Source organism: Saccopteryx bilineata, chromosome 7 (assembly GCF_036850765.1).
Source record: "Saccopteryx bilineata isolate mSacBil1 chromosome 7, mSacBil1_pri_phased_curated, whole genome shotgun sequence".
NCBI classification, from domain to species: domain Eukaryota; kingdom Metazoa; phylum Chordata; class Mammalia; order Chiroptera; family Emballonuridae; genus Saccopteryx; species Saccopteryx bilineata.
The window spans coordinates 100,709,833-100,728,768 of record NC_089496.1 but is presented as its reverse complement, the minus strand read 5'-3'; the positions used below and the strand labels follow the sequence as shown (position 1 = coordinate 100,728,768).

At 56.6% G+C, this 18,936-nt stretch overlaps 1 protein-coding gene across 2 annotated transcripts in view; it reads left to right on the top strand.

Annotated features, from left to right (window-relative positions):
• Positions 1–18,936, top strand: part of AFAP1L2 (actin filament associated protein 1 like 2) — a 100,412-nt gene that overhangs the window by 73,445 nt on the left and 8,031 nt on the right. For both annotated transcript variants that reach the window (XM_066239454.1, XM_066239456.1), the window contains exons 5-11: positions 3,886–3,976; positions 9,231–9,436; positions 10,294–10,473; positions 13,093–13,182; positions 14,709–14,793; positions 15,127–15,231; positions 18,666–18,877. In XM_066239454.1, coding sequence (XP_066095551.1) covers positions 3,886–3,976; positions 9,231–9,436; positions 10,294–10,473; positions 13,093–13,182; positions 14,709–14,793; positions 15,127–15,231; positions 18,666–18,877 — 969 coding nt within the window. The remainder of the gene's footprint in view (positions 1–3,885; positions 3,977–9,230; positions 9,437–10,293; positions 10,474–13,092; positions 13,183–14,708; positions 14,794–15,126; positions 15,232–18,665; positions 18,878–18,936) is intronic.

Here is an 18,936-nt window from a genome sequence, read left to right as displayed (position 1 = left end):
CGAGGGGGCCTGAGCGCGCCTCGCTGCCCCTGGTTATAAGTGAGCTGTTCCGTGAGGGGGAAGCAGCTTGGACACAGAAGGACATGGTCATGGTCAGTCTGGGGCGCTGGCCGGGTCCACTAGCGCCACCCAGGAACCTTCCACAGAGCGCTCCGGGGCAGGGTGCTCAGAGCTGCAGGGCCACCGCCATCTCCAGCTCTGATCTCAGTCAGAATTGGCACAACACAGCCCCCTGGCCAAACCCACAGCCACCTGCTTTATCTGTAAGGAAGGTTTCGTTGGGACACAGCTACGCTTAACGCGTTTTGTACCCTCTGTGGGCACATTGGCACTACCTCGGCCGGCAGGCACAGCTGAGATCAGAGACTGTGCAGCCTGCAAATCCTGAAAGTAGTTACTGTTTGGCCCTTTACCAAGAGAGTCTGCCAACCTTTGGCAAATCATACCGAGCTGGGTGGCTTCCTTTGCTGTCCCTTCACAGTCATTTCAGGTTCTGAAGTCATATCTCCTCTGCATCTTCAGTTAATATTCATAATCATCGTCATGGTGTTCTTTACTCCTAACCCTGGGAAACTAGGATCTCTTGCTCCTTTGACTTCTGATATAGACCGTGATGTCTGTGGAAGGATGTGACTCTTTGGAATTATGTAAGTGCTTCTATCTTTTAACTTGACCCAGGGTCTTATCTTTTGCCCAGCGAGTATAAGAGCAGGGACCTGTCTTCTTTAAAGAGGCAGAGCGTGTTATAAGCCTGCCTAGTCAAGCCCAACATCTCCTGTCTCCCCAGGGCACATCTGTTCTTCTCCCTCAAACCTGTGTATGGGCAACTCTTCTCCCTTCAGTTGATACTTTTATATATATATATATATATATTAGGTTAGTAAAAGCTAATGATTATTGCATATTTAATAATTCTGAGCCCAGTTTAATCTTCACAACAAACTCCTCTGAGAAGTGTTTCTACTTTCTCTCCCCATTTTACAGTGGAGGAACTGAGGCCCAGAGAGGTCAAGTAAGTTGCCCAGAGTCACACAGCTCAGATGTGCCAGTGGCAGGATTCAAACCCCAGCCCTGGGAAGTTGGACTCCTACCACTGCCCTATCTATACTGCCTCACCCAAAACATCCATTTACAGGTGATTTTACAGTGAGTGGCTTATACAAAACACTCTGGGGTGCCTGACACCCCCCGCCCCCAGACAGGACAGTAGGGCCCATGTGGTAATCATGAGCCAGGACAAGGTCCCTCGGAAGGCTCCATTCGCCCTCTGTCCTGCTGCAGTTGCAGGAATCCAGACTGGTGCTGGATCTTGGGCGCTTGGAGCCTCTCTCCCAATGGGACCCGCCTCCTTCCCGGGAGAAGGGTCCCAGCACCACTTGATAGGAGCGGGGTTTTTTGGAGGCTGGAGCTGGAGGCCCGGCCAGCTCAGGACGCATGCGCCCTAGAACCCACATGTGGATACTCTCCCCTTGGAGAAGCCGACCCTCAGAGGACCACAGCTGGGTCTCTTGAGGACACCCTTCTTTGGCTGACCAAGGGGCCAGCGGTGGCCAAGAGGAGCAGTAGCCTGACCTGTGGTGGCGCAGTGGATAAAGCATCGACCTGGAAATGCTGAGGTCGCTGGTTCGAAACCCTGGGCTTGCCTGGTCAAGGCACATATGGGAGTTGATGCTTCCAGCTCCTCCCCCCTTCTCTCTCTCTGTCTCTCTCTCTCCCTCTCTCTCTCCTAAAAATGAATAAAATTAAAAAAAAAAAAAAAAGAGGAGCAGTAAATGGTCAGGCTTGCAGCAGCAAGAATAAAGGTCACCTGCTAGCAGCTACCGAGGGTGTACACTGTGTACAAGGCCCCAGCCGTGAGTCTGGCCAGAGGTGCTGTTCACAGCCGGACCCCTCAGCAGCCACGCCAGCCAGCCCCCTGCCGCTGCCGGTCCACTCAGGAAGTAGCATTCTGTTCCTTCTGCATGTTGGGTGCTGCACCTGCTGGCTATTCGGAGCCTGCCTCTGGGATGTGTATCAGCTCTCTGGTGCGAGGCCAGATGAAGTTAGAAGCGTCCTGTACGGAACCCAGGTGGTGCCGACCCTCTTCCTGTGGACCTGCCTCCGCTTGTCAGACGACCGTCCAGTAACATGGCTCCTGCAGACCCCTGGCTTATGGAGAGCCCAGACAAGGATGACCACAGCCTCCTTGTACTTGAACCCCTGGGTTATGGAGAGCCCAGACAAGGATGACCACAGCCTCCTTGTACTTGAACCCCTGGGTTATGGAGAGCCCAGACAAGGATGACCACAGCCTCCTTGTACTTGAACCCCTGGGTTATGGAGAGCCCAGACAAGGATGATCACAGCCTCCTTGTACTTGAACCCCTGGGTTATGGAGAGCCCAGACAAGGATGACCACAGCCTCCTTGTACTTGAACCCCTGGGTTATGGAGAGCCCAGACGATGACGACCACAGCCTCCTTGTATTTGATATGAGCCATGCCCTGCAAAAACCCTATCACGTTTCATCTCACTGAATCCTCAAGACAACCCTAGGACTATCCTTGTTTTGCTTTGCAGAGAGACAAAATAGGGCTCAGAGGGGCTGTCGCTGACCCTCGGTCAAATCTCCAGCGTCCTGCAGCCTGGATTCAAACCCAGAAGTAGACTTTGGATACCCAGCTACAGAGGACTTGGCCCGGGGGACCAGGGGTTTGGTGAGCAGCTACAGGAGGATTAGTCGGCCCTGGCTGAGGCTGGGAGTGGACACTCCTGCAGCCCACGCAAATGAGCAGTCCATAGGGACCCGGGCTCGGGCTGGCTGAGTGCAGGGCGCTGCGGGGTCCTTGCTTCGGCTGCCTCCTCTTTGAGGCGCTCCCCTTCTGTACCTTAAGAACCTGCCTCTGCTGTCCCTGGCCCCTCGGGTAGACATCCCCAAACCAGGGACGGAAGGGTGCTTCAGAATTTGCCATTTCCACTCTCAGCTCATGACGAATGTTCCCTCGGCCCTCAGCCCGGGTGTCATGGTTCAGAAGGACACGGGAGACTCATGTGGGTGGGCGCTGATACGTTTATGATTGGGACTAGTAGTCGTCATCCAACAATCTGTCTCTTTTTTCTCTCTGCTGTTATTTACAAGATTAGCTTCATAGTCTGGTGCCCGTTTTACAGGTGGAATAACAGAGGAGTGGAGATGATTTCACACTCACGTTGTGCTCATTCGACCCCTAGGCCACATGAGAACCTCCAGGTTGTCTTTGAGACTCAGCTTGATGATCCTCTCCTCTGAGCATCCTTCTTTGGTCCTAAATGTTCCTCACACCCTCCTGGTTCCCATAGAACTTTGACCTCATCTACTACAGCACTATTCACGACGCACTTGACCAGGAGCTGTGAACGTTCACAGCCTAGTTCAGTCTCTCTGAGGACTGAGTCCCTGACGTCTGGACGCATCCCTCGCAGCTAGTATGTGGGAACCATCCAATGTTTGCTGAACGAATGATTGAACGTGATTACAGTAAAAGTTTCTAAATCCTTGGAAACCTGGCTGCCTTCCGCCGTGTGCCTCTGATTAGCCTTGGTCATTTTAGAAAGCATGTTCTGTTTAGAAGGCATAATAGCTACCATAGCAGCCTGACCTCCTCTGGACTTCATGTGTGTTGTCGTCATGCGTGCGGTGGGGGTCTGAGCCTCATTTTGCAGAGGAGAAAGCTGATTAGCCCTTCGCTGGCTGCAGTGTGACCCCAGCGGACAGGGCCCTGGCATCCCCCGTCCTCTCTCCCAACTTGCTTGAAGTGCAGCGGGTATTTTTCCTTCTGGACATACCCCTCCTTCCGCCCACAGGGTTAATTCCTAGTTGTCGCCAGTGTCTTGTATCTGAAAAGTGTGTGTTTGTTCATACCACAGATTCCAGAACAGAAACAGCTCTCCGTCCCCAAGATCGAGTCTCCAGAGGGTTACTATGAAGAGGCCGAGCCGTACGACGTGTCCCTCAACGGTACATGCTGGGGCCAGGGCTGGGGCCCGCAGCAGCTCCAGCCACTTCCTGCACAGAGGCTGGAGCTGGGAGCAGAGGACAGCCTGCGCTGCTGTCACCAGAGTGTGGCCCAGCTGACCACAGAGCACTGAGCCGCGGCTCTGGTGGGGAGCTGAGACCCACAGCAGACCCCGCCCTGCGAGGAGGGGTCGGGCTGGTCCACAGCAAGCTGGTCCGTGTGCCGGATGCTTTTGGCGTTCCCACCTGGATATTGCTAGATTCAGAACAGAGTGTGTCAGAAGAGAGGCGTGTTGGCTAAGGGGCCTCAGGCCCTGGGGAGTGAGGGACGTGTGGTCAGGCTGAGCCAGGGTTCAGTTTCCAGGACCCTTTCATTGGACTAATAGTTACCATCCTCCTTCTATGTGACAAGTGTGCTTCTAGGAGTCAGGGACTCAGAGTGCTGGGAGAGACTAGCACTCAGTCACAGCCTGCTGTCAGGTGGTGACAAAAACAGAAAAGAGCAGGGGCTGGGTTGGGGCAGCAGTGGGTGTTATTTGAGATGGGGAAGGCCTCTCTGATGGTGTGCCCTTTTGAAGGAAGTGGGAGATGGGTGCTGCAGAGAACCTGCAGGGAGAACTTTCCTGACAGCACAGTATGTGCAAAGGCCCTGGGGCAGGAGAGTGCTTGGCATTTTTGAGGAATAGCAAGGAGGCCAGTGTAGCAAGAGCAGGTGAGGGGAGGGAGAGGAGAAACAGGAGATGAGGGTGCAGAAGTCACCTGCAGGCCATGCTGAGGACTTTGGCTTCTCTCTGCACGAGAGTGTAAGCAGCTGGGAGGCTACTTGGCGGCTGACCTAACTTAGATATTAAAGATCCTTTCTGCTTGCTGTGGGGGCAGGGCTCACACTGGAGCCATCTGCCCTTGACTAGTGGTTCTCAGGCTGAGGGAGTCAGATCAGAAATGCGCCAGCTGTAGGAATTCTTTAACACAGAAAGGCCGCAGAGGTTCTGGAAGAAAAGTTATGACCTCTTTCAGGAGCTGGACCGTCGTCCTCTTGCTGTCCCCTTCTTACGTCCTTCCCTTTCCTCCCTTTGTATGAGAAAGGCCTTGGAAAGCAGACAGCAATTCTCCAATGTCATAGATGAGGGTCCCCACTGGTGGGGATGAGCTGAAGGGGAGCCAGGGATGACACAGGGCCAGTCACTCGGAGCCAAGTGGCATTCTTCTGTCTTCACGCAGCGCTCGCGGCCCCAGGGACTGTGTGGGAGGCGAAGATCTCTTTGGTCTGAGGTTATTTTCTTCTAAGAGGGCTGGCGGGGTGGGCCGATGTCCCTTAGCTTGAACCCACTGAGCATGTGAAGTGCTTTGGAGTCCCTAGCCGACAGGCCGAGCTGCTTTCAGACCAGAGCGGAGGGCGTGGCGGTGGCGCTGCCGTCTGGCCGCGTCTGGACGGAGGAAGCCGTGACTCACCCTGGTGGGCACCTCACCTCCGCTGCATCTTCGGCCCTCTCGGGTGTGGCCGGGGCCAGCTGGGACCTGCCTACCAGACACTCCGGGGGCCTGTTTGTGAAGCAGACACGATACCTTGACACAAACAAGTGAAGGGGCTGGGGCTGCGTGGTGTCTGTCTCTGGCCTGTGAATTTGTGTTTTTTGTTAGCCAAGACCAGGGGGTCATCACAGGGCAGCAAGGGCATTGGGAGGATGCCAGGTTGCCTCTCCTCTCCTGCCGGGACAAGGACCGAGGACAACTTGGGGAGAACCGGCCAGACTTGCCATGCAGAAGGGGCTTCACCTGTGGCACAAGCCAGCCTGCACTCGGATCCTGTCTGCTGGCCCCGCACCTGTCTGAGCACTGAGACGTGCAGGTCCCAACAGCAGGAACGGCCCCTGGGTCTGTCGGTCCCTTGCCCTAGTTTGTCAGCCAACGATTTTGCTGACTTCCTGCAGAAGTCCGGTGTCGTGGTTCCTGGTCCTGCTTTCTCAGCAGTGTCCCCACACTGCCCTGCAGGGTCAGATTCCCATTGGCCAGCCAGACTTCAGTAAGTGCCCCGATGGCCTGTGCACGAGATGATGGTCCCACTCGTCCCAGACATCAGCTTCTTCACTTGACGATGTCTCCTATCAGGGTGATGACAGCTGCTCTAAGAAGTCACCTTTTTCAGTTCACGGTGACACAGTACAAATCTGCTTCCCACTCACCAACAGTTCAGTGTGGTATCAGTGGTCAGCAGGTGGTGTGGGTTCCCAGGCTCCTTCCGGGTGGCCTGGCTGCCCCCTGAGGCCACAGCACCCTCACCGAGAGAGTGGAGAACCCTCGTGTGCTCTTTAAGAGCACCAGCCACGTGACACCCATTGCTTCTACCCACATTCCGCTGCTGACGAGTTATTACCTGGTCATCTCCAGATGTGAAGGGGTTGGGAAGTGACGTCCTTGGCCGGGTAGGGGCCTCTCTGACAAGCCACCCTGCAATGGGAAAGCACTGACTTCCGGTGGCAGGCAGGCAGCTGTTCTGCCTTCTTTGCGTCCCTCTCGGTATCTCTGCTCCCGGGTCTGTCCTTCTCTTCACCTTGTCTTTGTGCTTCCGGATATCATGCAGGTCATTCTGGGAGATTACCCCCCACTGGAGTACCCAGATGGGTGCAGGTGCCCGAAGGAGTCATTTACGCCACCATCACCTTGGGTACTGCTTGTCCCCAGGGCTGGCATGCCAGGGACTCTGTGCCTGCTGCCTGGTGCTGGGATGGGGTGCATGCCCACGCGTGGCCGCTGCTCTCTTCCTGTCCTCATACCCGGGTCCCGCATGCCAGACTCACCCTTCCACGGGCCCCTGCCTGTGGCACCCGAACGCATGGCTGACGGACTCAGTGCTGCTCGGTGCTCTGTCCTCCGTTCCCGAGGGCAGGTTACAGGACCCAGGGCGGGCAGCAAAACACGGGGGTGGAATTATCTGGTTGTTCTGCCTGCCACCTCTGTTCACCCTGGCACTGGAGTTTCTGTTCTAAGAATATCCTACATTGCTCTTTAGGACGAAATAAAATGAATACATTTGCCCTAAACTTTCTCCGAGCTACTCCAGGTAGCCTGAGGTGCTGCTCCGCTGTTTATTCTCAATTACCTTCGCCATGGCCGTTGGCGGTGGACAGGCAGGAGTTAGATTTCTGCCTGGAACACGTGGGGACTTGGCCAGGGTCGTCACACTGAACTCTGTGGCCTCTCGGCGTTAATTTTATACTGAAGGAGGCAACCCCGTGACATTGCCTCATTCTCACTTCATTTATTGTATGGATAATCCAATACTGATAATGAGGATTTTTTTTAGTCACCCTCATCCTACCACCAGATCAAATCAACTATTTTGAGTTCTCCCTGTTGACTTTCAGGACTGATGTTTGCACACATAATGTTAAGTGTGCGCTCTTCCTCACCACGCTGTCAGAGCAGGCTTCAGAGCTTCCGTTGACCACCGTTGCGCGGTGCCCCCTGCGTGGATGAAACCGTGCCTGCCCCCTTCTCCTGCGGTGACTGTGAAACTGCTTGAACTGATATCTCAATGCATGTAAACCTCTCCCCTTCCTTCCTTTGTGAGAAACTAGTTTCCTAGGCTAAACTCCAGGACAGGGATTCCTGGGTCAAAGGGGAATTGGGTGTTTTTATGGCTTTTGAAACAACAGGCTGCCAGACCGTTTGCTGAGGGGCCGGAGTTCATTTACGCTGCCACCAGCAATAGAGGAGTTCGCGGTCCCCCACTGCTGGCACTGTTCTTTTTCATCTCTGCTTCTTTAATAGGCATACAATCAGGAACTGTGCAACATCTTTATTAAGCCACAAAAGGGGGTAGTACCACACTGCTTCTAAAGAAAACTGATACTAAAGTATGTGAAGTGTTATTTTTAGAAATAGTAAAACAGCGTGGAGCACATTTTCATTGGCATTGTAGCTAGAACTGAGATGGGGTCTCATTCTGTTTCCTATATTCAGATTCAGATGTAGTTCTGTTTTCTTACTGTGCAGACAACAGAAGGTGCTTCTGGAATAGAGAAGATGGGGGACCATGAAATGTCTCTTTTATGAAGGATATCTGGAGAGGAAAGAGGTTTCCCTACCCTGACTCAAGGACACAGGACATGTCTGTAGAAGTCACAGGGAAGGAGATGGCGGACCCATTTTCTAACTGTTAGTGCTGCTCAGTAATGGAAGCAGTTGTAAGGTAGTGAGCTCCCTGTCCATTGGGGAATTCAAGTAGAAGCTGGAGAAGCATCAAGATTACAACAGACTGGATTCCTGTGCTGAGCTAGGGGTAGTTCCAGGGATCCTGGTGTTCTCTGTGTTCTGCTCTTTGGGGTCTTATTGATGTATTTTTTTTCTAGTCTTTGTTGGCCTGGAATAGCACAATGAGGCCTGGATCACAGAACAGCTCGGGCAGGTTGTGGGGGCCAAAACCGAGGCAGGTAGAGTGTGCAGAGATCTGGGTCCAGTGTGTGCTTGGTGAGTTCTGGGATTCATTCGAATAGAACAAAAACGTGAGGTTGGCTCGTTGCTGGAGGTGTGAGATGGGGAGATGGGGACAAGTAGGAGGTAAGCTATGTTGGGAGGGGTTGAGTGGGAGGGGACGAGGCCTGGGGCACCGAGGAATGGCAGGATGTCCCCTCCCCCGGAAAACCATTTCCTGCCGTGGCTTATTTTGCTTTTTATTTCCCAGGGGCTGAGCCCCCTCCTTGCTCCTAGGATAGAACCAGGGACAGAGCAGCCCAGTGGACAGGCAGCCTTCGGAGGTTGGCCATGTGCCCCGCTCTGGGTTCCAGTGGAGACTTCTCCTTCCCAGCCACTTAGAATGACAGAGGGCCAGGCTCAGAAAGCTCCCCCACCGCCTTATCCTTCAGAGGGAGAAAGAGAGTCCCCGTGTGGGGAACTGGCCTTCTCCAGAGCCAGGATCCCATCCAAGGGCAGTGTCTCGTCAGGTTTCTCTGAAGTCTGCGAGGAAGGGATTTGAGTAGGAGAAGGGAGAGACTGCTGGTTCGAAGTTCTTTGTGTACGTGGTCAGACAGCATCCAAGGATTTGCTTGGGGGCTTGAGGATCCGGAAGTCTGCCTGGGTCTGTCGTCGGCCGCTGTGGGGCCGGTTCAAGGGCACAGAGAGCCCGGTGGTCTGGGGCCTGGGGGTCAGTGCCTGCTCCTGCCTGCTCCCTCCCTTCTGAACAAACCAGCATGTTTAGGAGCACCCCCTGCCCTGCCCGGTGGGGACTCAGGGTGTGACCAGTGCGTCTGCCTTGCAGAGGACGGAGAGGCCGTGAGCAGCTCCTACGAGTCCTACGAGGAGGACGAGAGCAGCAAGGGCAGGTCGGCCCCCTACCAGTGGCCGTCCCCCGAGGCCAGCATCGAGCTGATGCGCGACGCCCGCATCTGTGCTTTCCTGTGGCGCAAGAAGTGGCTGGGCCAGTGGGCCAAGCAGCTCTGCGTCATCAAGGACACTAGACTCCTGGTGAGTGGGGTCACCTGTCCTGTCCTGGTCTCCTCTCTCAGTTGGGGGTGGGGTGGGGGAAGGTCCCTAATACCAGGTGGTCAGAGCCTTTTATATACGATTTTCATCGCTCCCTAACCTGAAATTGTGTGTAGAATTTTGCATGCATGAATGAATGTTCTTTATTTTTTTTGTGTTATTATTGGTTTTTATGGTTTATGATTGCCAAAAATTAACTAAACCTAAATCTGATCAAGCTTCTAGGAATGTGGGTTTCTGAGCTAGGAAAGTCTAGTTGTGTCCATCAGACTCTAAAGGGGGGGCTGTGATTAGCACCCCCCTCCCTTCCATCCCATCCCCATTTTTTCCGGGGACCCGTTGTCCCCTGGCCCACGGGCCCACTCTTCCTCCCATCCTGGCCACTGGAGGTTTGGGGCGGAGTGTGCTGCCCCATCAGGGCTCCCCAACCAGCCCCCCCCCCCCGTTCTGGCGACTGCATTTGTGCAGCGTGAATGAAAGTCGTAGGTTAGGGGTCCTCTTGGAAGTCATCACATTTTGAACTACTGGTCATAAGGCAAGATCCATAAAGGAATCAGAGGATCTGGTTCTAACCCCAGCCCTGTTTCCTGCCATTTTAAATTTAAATGCTCCGCTAACCAGAGAAAACACTGTGCCCCTTAGTTTCTCATTTGTACAAGAGGGGGTCCTCATGGCTGCTGGATGACAGGGTCACGCGACGGACCGTCTGCACAGCGCAGGGCGTGCTGTCACCAGTGCAGAAAGGGCGCTCCTGCTGACGCCAGGGAACCTCTGACCAGGACCTACAGCCGCAGACCCTGGCACTCCCACAAAGCAACGTCTTGTCTCTCTTCTCCCAGTGTTACAAGTCGTCCAAGGACCACAGCCCCCAGCTGGACGTGAACCTGCTGGGCAGCAGCGTCGTCCACAAGGAGAAGCAAGTGCGGAAAAAGGGACACAAGCTGAAGATCACGCCCATGAACGCCGATGTCATCGTGCTGGGCCTGCAGAGCAAGGACCAGGCCGAGCAGTGGCTCCGGGTGAGGCAGCCCCCCACCACCACCCTCACCCCCACCCCCCGCCACCCCTCTGGAAGACCGGCCTGCTCCCTGCTGGGCCTGGCTCCCCAGCTCTCCCCAGGGGGGGTGATGCTGTCAGGGGAAGGGTCTGCGATCCAGCTCCCAGGCCCTCCTGCGTGCTGAGTGGTAGCAGTCGGTCTCAGGGAAGTGACCCCAGACTCCGCTGCCCGGTCGGCGTCCATCTCGGTCGCCTGGCCTTGGGCACTAGTTGGAATCGTTTGTGTTTCCTGGCCTGTAGTGAGGCTTCGCCGCCTCCTTATTAAAGAACAGACGTGGCTGCCGCTTGTCACGCGCTCACCGTGGGCCGTGTGCTCTTGAGAAAGTTAATCCACTTAACACAGGGCAGGGAGCTGCGACGTTAATGTCCCCATTTGGGGATGGAGATTAAGGCTAAGAGGGAGGAGGTGACCAATCAAGGTCACCTGGCAAGTGAGCGGCAGCATCGGGTCTCAAACCTAGGCCGTCTGACCACAGTCCTGTGTTCTGCCGACCCTGACTGACGTGGCTCCCCGAAATGGAGCCCCTGGGAGGGGCCTGCCTGCCCCACACTAAAGATGAGCTTGACCATTCCACAAGGTACAGGGTTTGTAGCAAGAAGTGGCCCACAGTGGCAGAGGGATCTCCCCTGGTGAGGCCAGCGAGAGCCAGAGAGGCCCCCTCCCCCCACTCCTCCATCACAGCCACTCTGACGTATTTCCAAAGCAGGAGCCTGAGCGCTGCCCCCACCCCCGCCCATACACAGGCATAAATATGTGCATGCACTGCACCTGCACACACACCTGCAGATACACACTTGCATGCACACACCTGTAGATATATAGGCACTTGCACACACGCATCTGCCAGCACACACTTGCACACACACACTGCTCTTGCTCCCAGTCCCCAGCACTGTTCCCCTGAATGTCTGGCCCCCAACTCCAGCCTTGCTCCCCCACTCTCACACCCTCTTCCTGAGACTCCGGCCCTCCCTCCCACCAGTCTTGCTGGAGGTTTACAGACCAGAACACTTTGAGTGAGAAGATAAGCTTCTCTGTCGGCCTTCACAGAGAGGCCCTTTCCTCCCTGGCCAGGGAGCACGGAGGTGGACTTGCCGTGAGGGCCTGTCTCTTGAGAAGCTGTGTACACTTGCGGTCCGTGGGGCTGGGTAGCCTGTCCGCTGAGCTCTGGACCAGAGGCCTCTGTGTTGTCTAATCCACCTGCCTGCCCTCGGTCTATGTGTCTCAGCTCTGCGTAAGGACATCTGTGCCCATAAGATGGGACAGGTATAGGACAGTAAATGGGAGATGATGATCTGGGACAAGAGTCCCAGCAAAAGAAGGCACAAGGCCTGGCTCTCCCAGAAAAGTGGAAGCCACACGCCCTGGGCCCTGGACGCCTGGGGCCTGCACGCTTGCCCCTGGGGAGGCGCCCAGCTGGTAGGGGTGGTGCTAAGCGTGCCTCTCCTGTCCTGGGTACCTAACACACCAGACCTCACAGCTGCCCGTGGCACAGGTGGCGTCCCATCTTACAGATGTGATGAGGCTCAGACCCAAGGTCAATCCCAGGAATGAGAAATACCCGTTTCTCGGTCCCCAGAGCTGTTTTCCCTTTTGTTTTTTGGCTTTTCTGATTTTAACCCCTTTCCATAAACTGCTCTAGGCAGAGACTGAAAAAGGAGGGCATTGGAAATCACTCTCGCCAAGTCTGCACTCCAGAGGGCTTCTGGCTGGGCAGTGTGTCTGTGGCAGGCTGCGACGGGGCGTCCGCAGCAGGCTGCGACGGGGCGTGTGGTGTCCGCGGCAGGCTGAGAGGGGGCGTGTGGTGTCCGCGGCAGGCTGAGAGGGGGCGTGTGGTGTCCGCGGCAGGCTGCGACGGGGCGTCCGCGGCAGGCTGAGAGGGGGCGTGTGGTGTCCGCGGCAGGCTGAGAGGGGGCGTGTGGTGTCCGCGGCAGGCTGCGACGGGGCGTCCGCGGCAGGCTGAGAGGGGGCGTGTGGCGTCCGCGGCAGGCTGAGAGGGGGTGTGTGGTGTCCACGGCAGGCTGCGACGGGGCGTCCGCGGCAGGCTGAGAGGGGGCGTGTGGTGTCCGCGGCAGGCTGCGACGGGGCGTGTGGTGTCCGCGGCAGGCTGAGAGGGGGCGTGTGGTGTCCGCGGCAGGCTGCGACGGGGCGTGTGGTGTCCGCGGCAGGCTGAGAGGGGGCGTGTGGTGTCCGCGGCAGGCTGCGACGGGGCGTGTGGTGTCCGCGGCAGGCTGGACGGGGTGTCTGTGGCAGGCTGTGATGGGGTGTGAGCACCCTGATCTGCGTGTGCCCGAGGGCTGTCTGCTCTGAGGGCTGTCTGCTCTGAGGGCTGTCTGCTCTAGCTATTGTTGGGCGTGGTTGTTAAGCCCTCCCCAGCCGTGTCCATCGGCCGTGCGGAGAGAGCGCCTAAGGAGCAAGCCTGCCCGGCGCGGTGCCGAGGCCACGTGTGGGCCAGGTGTCCGGCGCGGTGCTGTGTTCTTGGGGAATCGTGCATCTTCTCTCTCACCTCTGCCCTCTCTCCTGACCTTGAGGGGCCCAGCTTCAGTCTGTCCGCAAGCTGATGGCTTTCTTCCTCCTCCAGGTCATCCAGGAGGTGAGCAGCCTCGCTCCGGAAGGCGCGTCCGAGGGGAACCAGTACACCCCAGACGCCCAGCGCCTCAACTGCCACAAGGTCAGTCTCTGCTCTGCCCGGAGGATGGGGTCCAATTCCATTCTTTCTCCGTACAGATCAGGAAGTATAAAATTGGGAGCTTTGTTTTCACATTTCAGTCTAATTCATAAAAAATGTGCGATGCTTAGATAAGGGCGGGAGTTTCGGCTTGGCAGGAGAACTGATGAAATTGATACAGAGCTCACATCTTTCTTGCTTGGTTGGGCGGCGGTGGGGCGAGCTTCACTGGGACAGAGGTCACTTTGCTCTCCACTCTTCAGCAGGGAGATTTGTTTTTTTGAAGCTCGTTCTTCCCCAGTGGACGTCCTGGGGCTGGGGACACTGTGCTGGTGTTGACCCAAACAAAAGGGCTCTAGGGCCCATTTATGTGGAGTCATGGGGCCCTGCTTCAGGGTCGAAGTCGAGGAAGTTGAGCTGGGTGCTGACCACGGGGAAGGCTTCACCGTGGGATGAAGTCCATGTCCCTGAGTGTCTGCAGGCGGGTGCTCTGAAGCCTGGGCAGGCACAGAGCAGACAGTCACACGGTCTCATCTTGGGGTGCCCACCGTGACAGGGAGGAAAGTGGAGTACACAGAGTTGAGCAGGGAGGAGGCCCTCTGTCCTTCGGGAAGGCACAGGCCACTCGCCAGGGGCAAGTACCCACTGCCCCCGTCCGGAGTGACTGAAGAAGGCTGTTTGGTTGTCTCTTGTTCCTTGGTCATTGACAAGAAACAAAAATCAGAATAGATGGGTTTTCTTCAGTTTAGAGAAACAGGGGCTCTCCCTGCAGACCTGGCATGCAGGGTCCCCTGGGCAGGTACACCAGGCAGGCCTCAGTCCTGCCCCAAGGTCAGTCCCATCGGTGGGAGTCCCGTGGCTTATTCCGCAGAATCTGGAGTGAGTGGTTCTGGCAGCCGACTGGAGGGACGAGTGCTTCCCGCTCCGACAGCAGCAGCTTCCCCACTCGCACGGGAGGCTCTCTAGTCCCCTGCAGACAGGGGTCATCTCTGCTTACACACATGCAGAGCAGGTGCAGGCGCACCCCACCTGGCTGGAGCATCCTCAGCCGGGGTTCAGATCATGGTCTGACTCTGCACGGCAAGCTGGTCCCTCCCCAAAGCCTGGCGTGTTGGTAACACAGTCAGTTCCAAGATGTTCTCACGCCCCTGGTGTGGGGGGTTTCCACCTTGACATCAACTTCGGTCAGGATGCTGACTCTAATGCCACCCCAGGGACTGGCTACCTGCCCTCCCCTCTGGCCACAGGGCCATGGTCACATCAGGAGGAGCAGCTATTTTGAGAGCTTGTGCACACGGGGCAGGTGTGCAGGGACAGGGCAGGGGACCTCAGGAAGGGAGGGTGAAGGCAGGTCCTGCAGGAGGTCCCAGAAAGAAGCCCCCCACCCCAATGTCTCATCAGCGACCTGGACTCCAGGGTGACCCCTAACCTACATCCGAAAGTAATCTATTCCTTTATCTTAAATTGTGGTCTCTGGGGTGACCATTCCCAGGTAAGATCACCTACTTGTTCACCTCTGTCTTCCACAGCCAGATATAACTGAGAAGAACCTGTCAGCCGTGGAGTGTGAAAGCGCTGTAGATGGCCACCCCGAGGTCCCAGAGACCAAAGATGGTACCAGTGCTCATGGCTTTCCGCCCGGGGGGGGGGGGTTGGTACCCGGGCTGTGAGACTTGGCTGTGTGGCTCAACCCTAATGGCTTTCAACAGCTAAATCCAACATGCCTCCCATTCATCAACTACTTGGAAGTACTCTAGCTAACAGAGCCCAGGACCAGGGAGAGATGACCAAATTGAAATTACATGACTTGCTGGGGGTGTGCACATGTGTGCATACACATGTGTATGTGCAGATGTGGTGGGAAGGTCTTCTGTTTTTTCCATCCATCGTAAGGGCATGTGGCTAAGCTGTGTGCAATGCTGATGGCTTTCCTTCTCGTCCTGACAGTCAAGAAGAAATGTTCTGCTGGCCTCAAGCTGAGCAGCCTAATGAACCTGGGCAGGAAGAAGTCTACCTCGCTGGAGCCTCCAGAGAGGTCCCTGGAGACATCCAGTAAGCATCGTAGCTCCTGGACCGCAGGGCTTGTCCACTGAGCTGCAGCCCGTCTCCAGGGAGGCAGCTCCGGCCGTGAAGGCGAGGGTTTCAGGTCTGGCTTTCAACATGTGAGGGACGGTGTGCCCATGGACCAGGCTCTCTTTGTCTACGTGGCCGATGTTTTTTTTTTATATATCTAACCAGACTCTTTCTTGCTGCAATGCGGATCTTTCGTGGAAGTGAAGGGTAATTGATTGCTGTCCTCTAATGGTCTTTAAAAATATGTCCATTTGCTCAATGTTTATGGAGCTTGGCAGGCAGTGTGAAGGCAAGGGAAGCCAGCCGATGGAGGATGCACTCCTGAGAGCTTACAGCTCAAGCAAGATGATAGCTTTATACTCAGAACCACATAGCTGCCGTCTTAGTAACTGTAAGGACGCGGGGACAGGAAGGACCTTTCCCACTCTGTGGACAGAGGTGGCTTCCTCAGCCTGCGCCTAGAAGGACAGGTAGGAGCTAAGTGGGCTAGCATGGCCCCTGGGGCAGGAGCAAAGGCTGAGATGCAGACCAGATGGACCCATTCAGGAGCCAACAGAAGCCCATGTCTCTGGGACAGAGGGTGTATGGGGGTCGGCAGGCTCTTGGAGGCCATCTGAGCTGCCCCTTCTCAGCCCTGCGGAAACGGGCCAGGAGAGGGGGAGAGAGACCTTTCCCAGCAAGTATCCAGCTGAGCCATGTCCTGGTGTCCACCTTGGAGCTCATTGCTCTAGCCCGCCCTGGGACCTGAACGCCACTGCTGTCTACCTCGGGGCCCTTTCCTCTTACTCACTGTCCCGTGTTTTGGGGTTGGCAGGTGGCCAGGGAGGAGCTGGAAGGCAGCGCACGGGGCCTCACCTGGGGAGCCTCTGCTTCCCGAGCCAAGGCAGCCTATGGCCCCAGGGCGTGGTGCTGGGCACGGGCACCAGGTCCCAGTGAGTCATCTCGGGAGACCTGGCTGGGCAGCTGCTGGGAGTCACTCAGCAGCCAAGTGTGCTCCTGTCCCCTGTGACTGCGGGAGGACCCGAGGGAACAGAGATGCTCCCCCTCCAGGACCCGCGTCGGGGGCTCCCCCACAACCCAGACAGCCGTGCAGGGCCAGAGGGGTGCCTGCCCAGAGGAGGTCCTAGTGCGTCGGGGGCTCCCCCACAACCCAGACAGCCGTGCAGGGCCGGAGGGGTGTCTGCCCAGAGGAGGTCCTAGTGCGTCGGGGGCTCCCCCACAACCCAGACAGCCGTGCAGGGCCAGAGGAGTGCCTGCCCAGAGGAGGTCCCAGTGCGCCCTGGGCTCAAGCCCTTCTATTTTGCTGCCGTGTTGCGACGTTCATGTGGCCAGCACTGGATGGGTGGGGAGGTAGCTGTGCCTTTGACCCTGCTCCGTGAGCCTAGTTCATCCCAGCTGAGGCTCCCAGCCACCGCCAAGCCTCCAGGGGGGAGAAGGTGCACCCTTCGTGAGCCAGTGTCCTCAGGAAGGTGAGCAGCACCAAGGAATGTCGGCCACTGGACACAGGGCTGTGCTTGACATGTGATATCAGCACCCTAAATGTTCACCTAAGTGAGGACAGGTGTCTTTTCTCCTTGGGCAGCTGAACCCAACGAATGCAACCGTTTTTTGTTTTTTTTTTATTATTGATTTTAGAGAGGAGCGGGAGAGTGAGAGATACTGATTTTTTTTGTCCCACTTATTTATGCACTCACTGGTTGATTCTTACATGTGCCCTGACCGGGAATCAAACCCGCAATGTGGGCACATCAGGATGACGCTCTAATAACCGAGCTGCCCGGCCAGGGCCACATGCAGCCACTTGAGAACAGTGAGGGACTGCCGTGGGAGGGCGCCCCTGGCGGCCTGTGGCTGCCCGAAAGGGGCTCCCTGGCGGAGAGGCCCCCGGGCACAGACCCCAGGAGCTGGAGATGAGCGTGCCCAGCTCTATGTCGTGGGAGAGGCTGGCGCAGAAGCCGAGAGTCTCTCTGTTCCAGATGCACGTGTTCAGGGGGCAGACAGCAGGCAGCGCGGGCCCCAGGGAGAGCTGAGGCCAGGTGCATCTGGGAGGAGGAGGAGGAGGAGGAGGAGGAGGAGGAGCTGGCCAAGGGGGGGAGGACTTCACAGGCCGAGACCGAGTGACCCGGGGATGGCAGGACTGTCTGGGAGCTGGGACACTGATGCTGTAGAGCAGGGGCTGGGAACCTTTTTGGCTGAGAGGCTAAAACATGAACGCCACATGTTTTAAAATGTAATTCCGTGAGCGCCATACAACGACTTGTGTACGTGATGCATTATCCAATAAAAATTTGGTGTTGTCCCGGAGGACAGCTGTGATTGGCTCCAGCCACCCACAACCATGAACATGAGCGGTAGGAAATGAATGGATTGTAATACGAGACTGTTTTATATTTTTAACGTTATTTTTTTTTAATTTTTTTTATTTATTCATTTTTAAAGAGGAGAGACAGAGAGGGAGAGGAGAAAGAGAGAGAGAGAGAGAAGGGGGGAGGAGCTGGAAGCATCAACTCCTATATGTGCCTTGACCAGGCAAGCCCAGGGTTTCGAACCAGTGACCTCAGCATTTCCAGGTCGACACTTTATCCACTGTGCCACCACAGGTCAGGCCTAACGTTATTTTTTTATTAAAGATTTGTCTGTTGCCCTGGCCGGTTGGCTCAGCGGTAGAGGGTCGGCCTAGCGTGCGGAGGACCCGGGTTCGATTCCCGGCCAGGGCACACAGGAGAAGCGCCCATTTGCTTCTCCACTCCTCTGCCGCGCCTTCCTCTCTGTCTCTCTCTTCCCCTCCCGCAGCCAAGGCTCCATTGGAGCAAAGATGGCCCGGGCGCTGGGGATGGCTCTGTGGCCTCTGCCCCAGGTGCTAGAGTGGCTCTGGTCGCAACATGGCGACGCCCAGGATGGGCAGAGCATCGCCCCCTGGTGGGCAGAGCGTCGCCCCCTGGTGGGCGTGCCGGGTGGATCCCGGTCGGGCACATGCGGGAGTCTGTCTGACTGTCTCTCCCTGTTTCCAGCTTCAGAAAAATGCAAAAAAAAAAAAAATTTGTCTGTGAGCCAGATGCAGCCATCAAAAGAGCCACATCTGGCTCACGAGCCGTAGGTTCCCGACCCCTGCTGTAGAGGAGACCCTGGTGGGGCCGGCTCCCTGCACGTGGCCTACATACCAGGGCCAGAGGCAGCTGCTGTAGGCTGGGTGCTCAGAGCCATCGGGAGGAGGTCTGGGGTGGGGGGTCCTCTGTCCTGCACACAAAGTGGCCTGGTGTCGTCCAAAACGGAACTCGCTACCCTCTGGACACACCTTTTTCAAAACCCACTGGAGCTGTGCTGCCCAACCACCACCAAGGGTCCGGCTGCCGGCAGGAAGGAGGGGAGAGGTATATATAGTGAGGAACCTGCAGCCTCATTGCTCCCTGCAGGTTACCTGAACGTGCTGGTGAACAGTCAGTGGAAGTCACGCTGGTGCTCCGTCAGGGACAGCCACCTGCATTTCTACCAGGACCGGAACCGAAGCAAGGTGGCCCAGCAGCCCCTGAGCCTGGTGGGCTGTGAGGTGGTCCCGGACCCGAGCCCAGACCACCTGTACTCGTTCCGCATCCTCCACAATGGCGAGGAGCTGGCCAAGCTTGAGGTACGGCTGGGCCTGGGGTGGTGGGTGCGCCTCTCTGCTGCCCGACTTGGAGAGTCAGC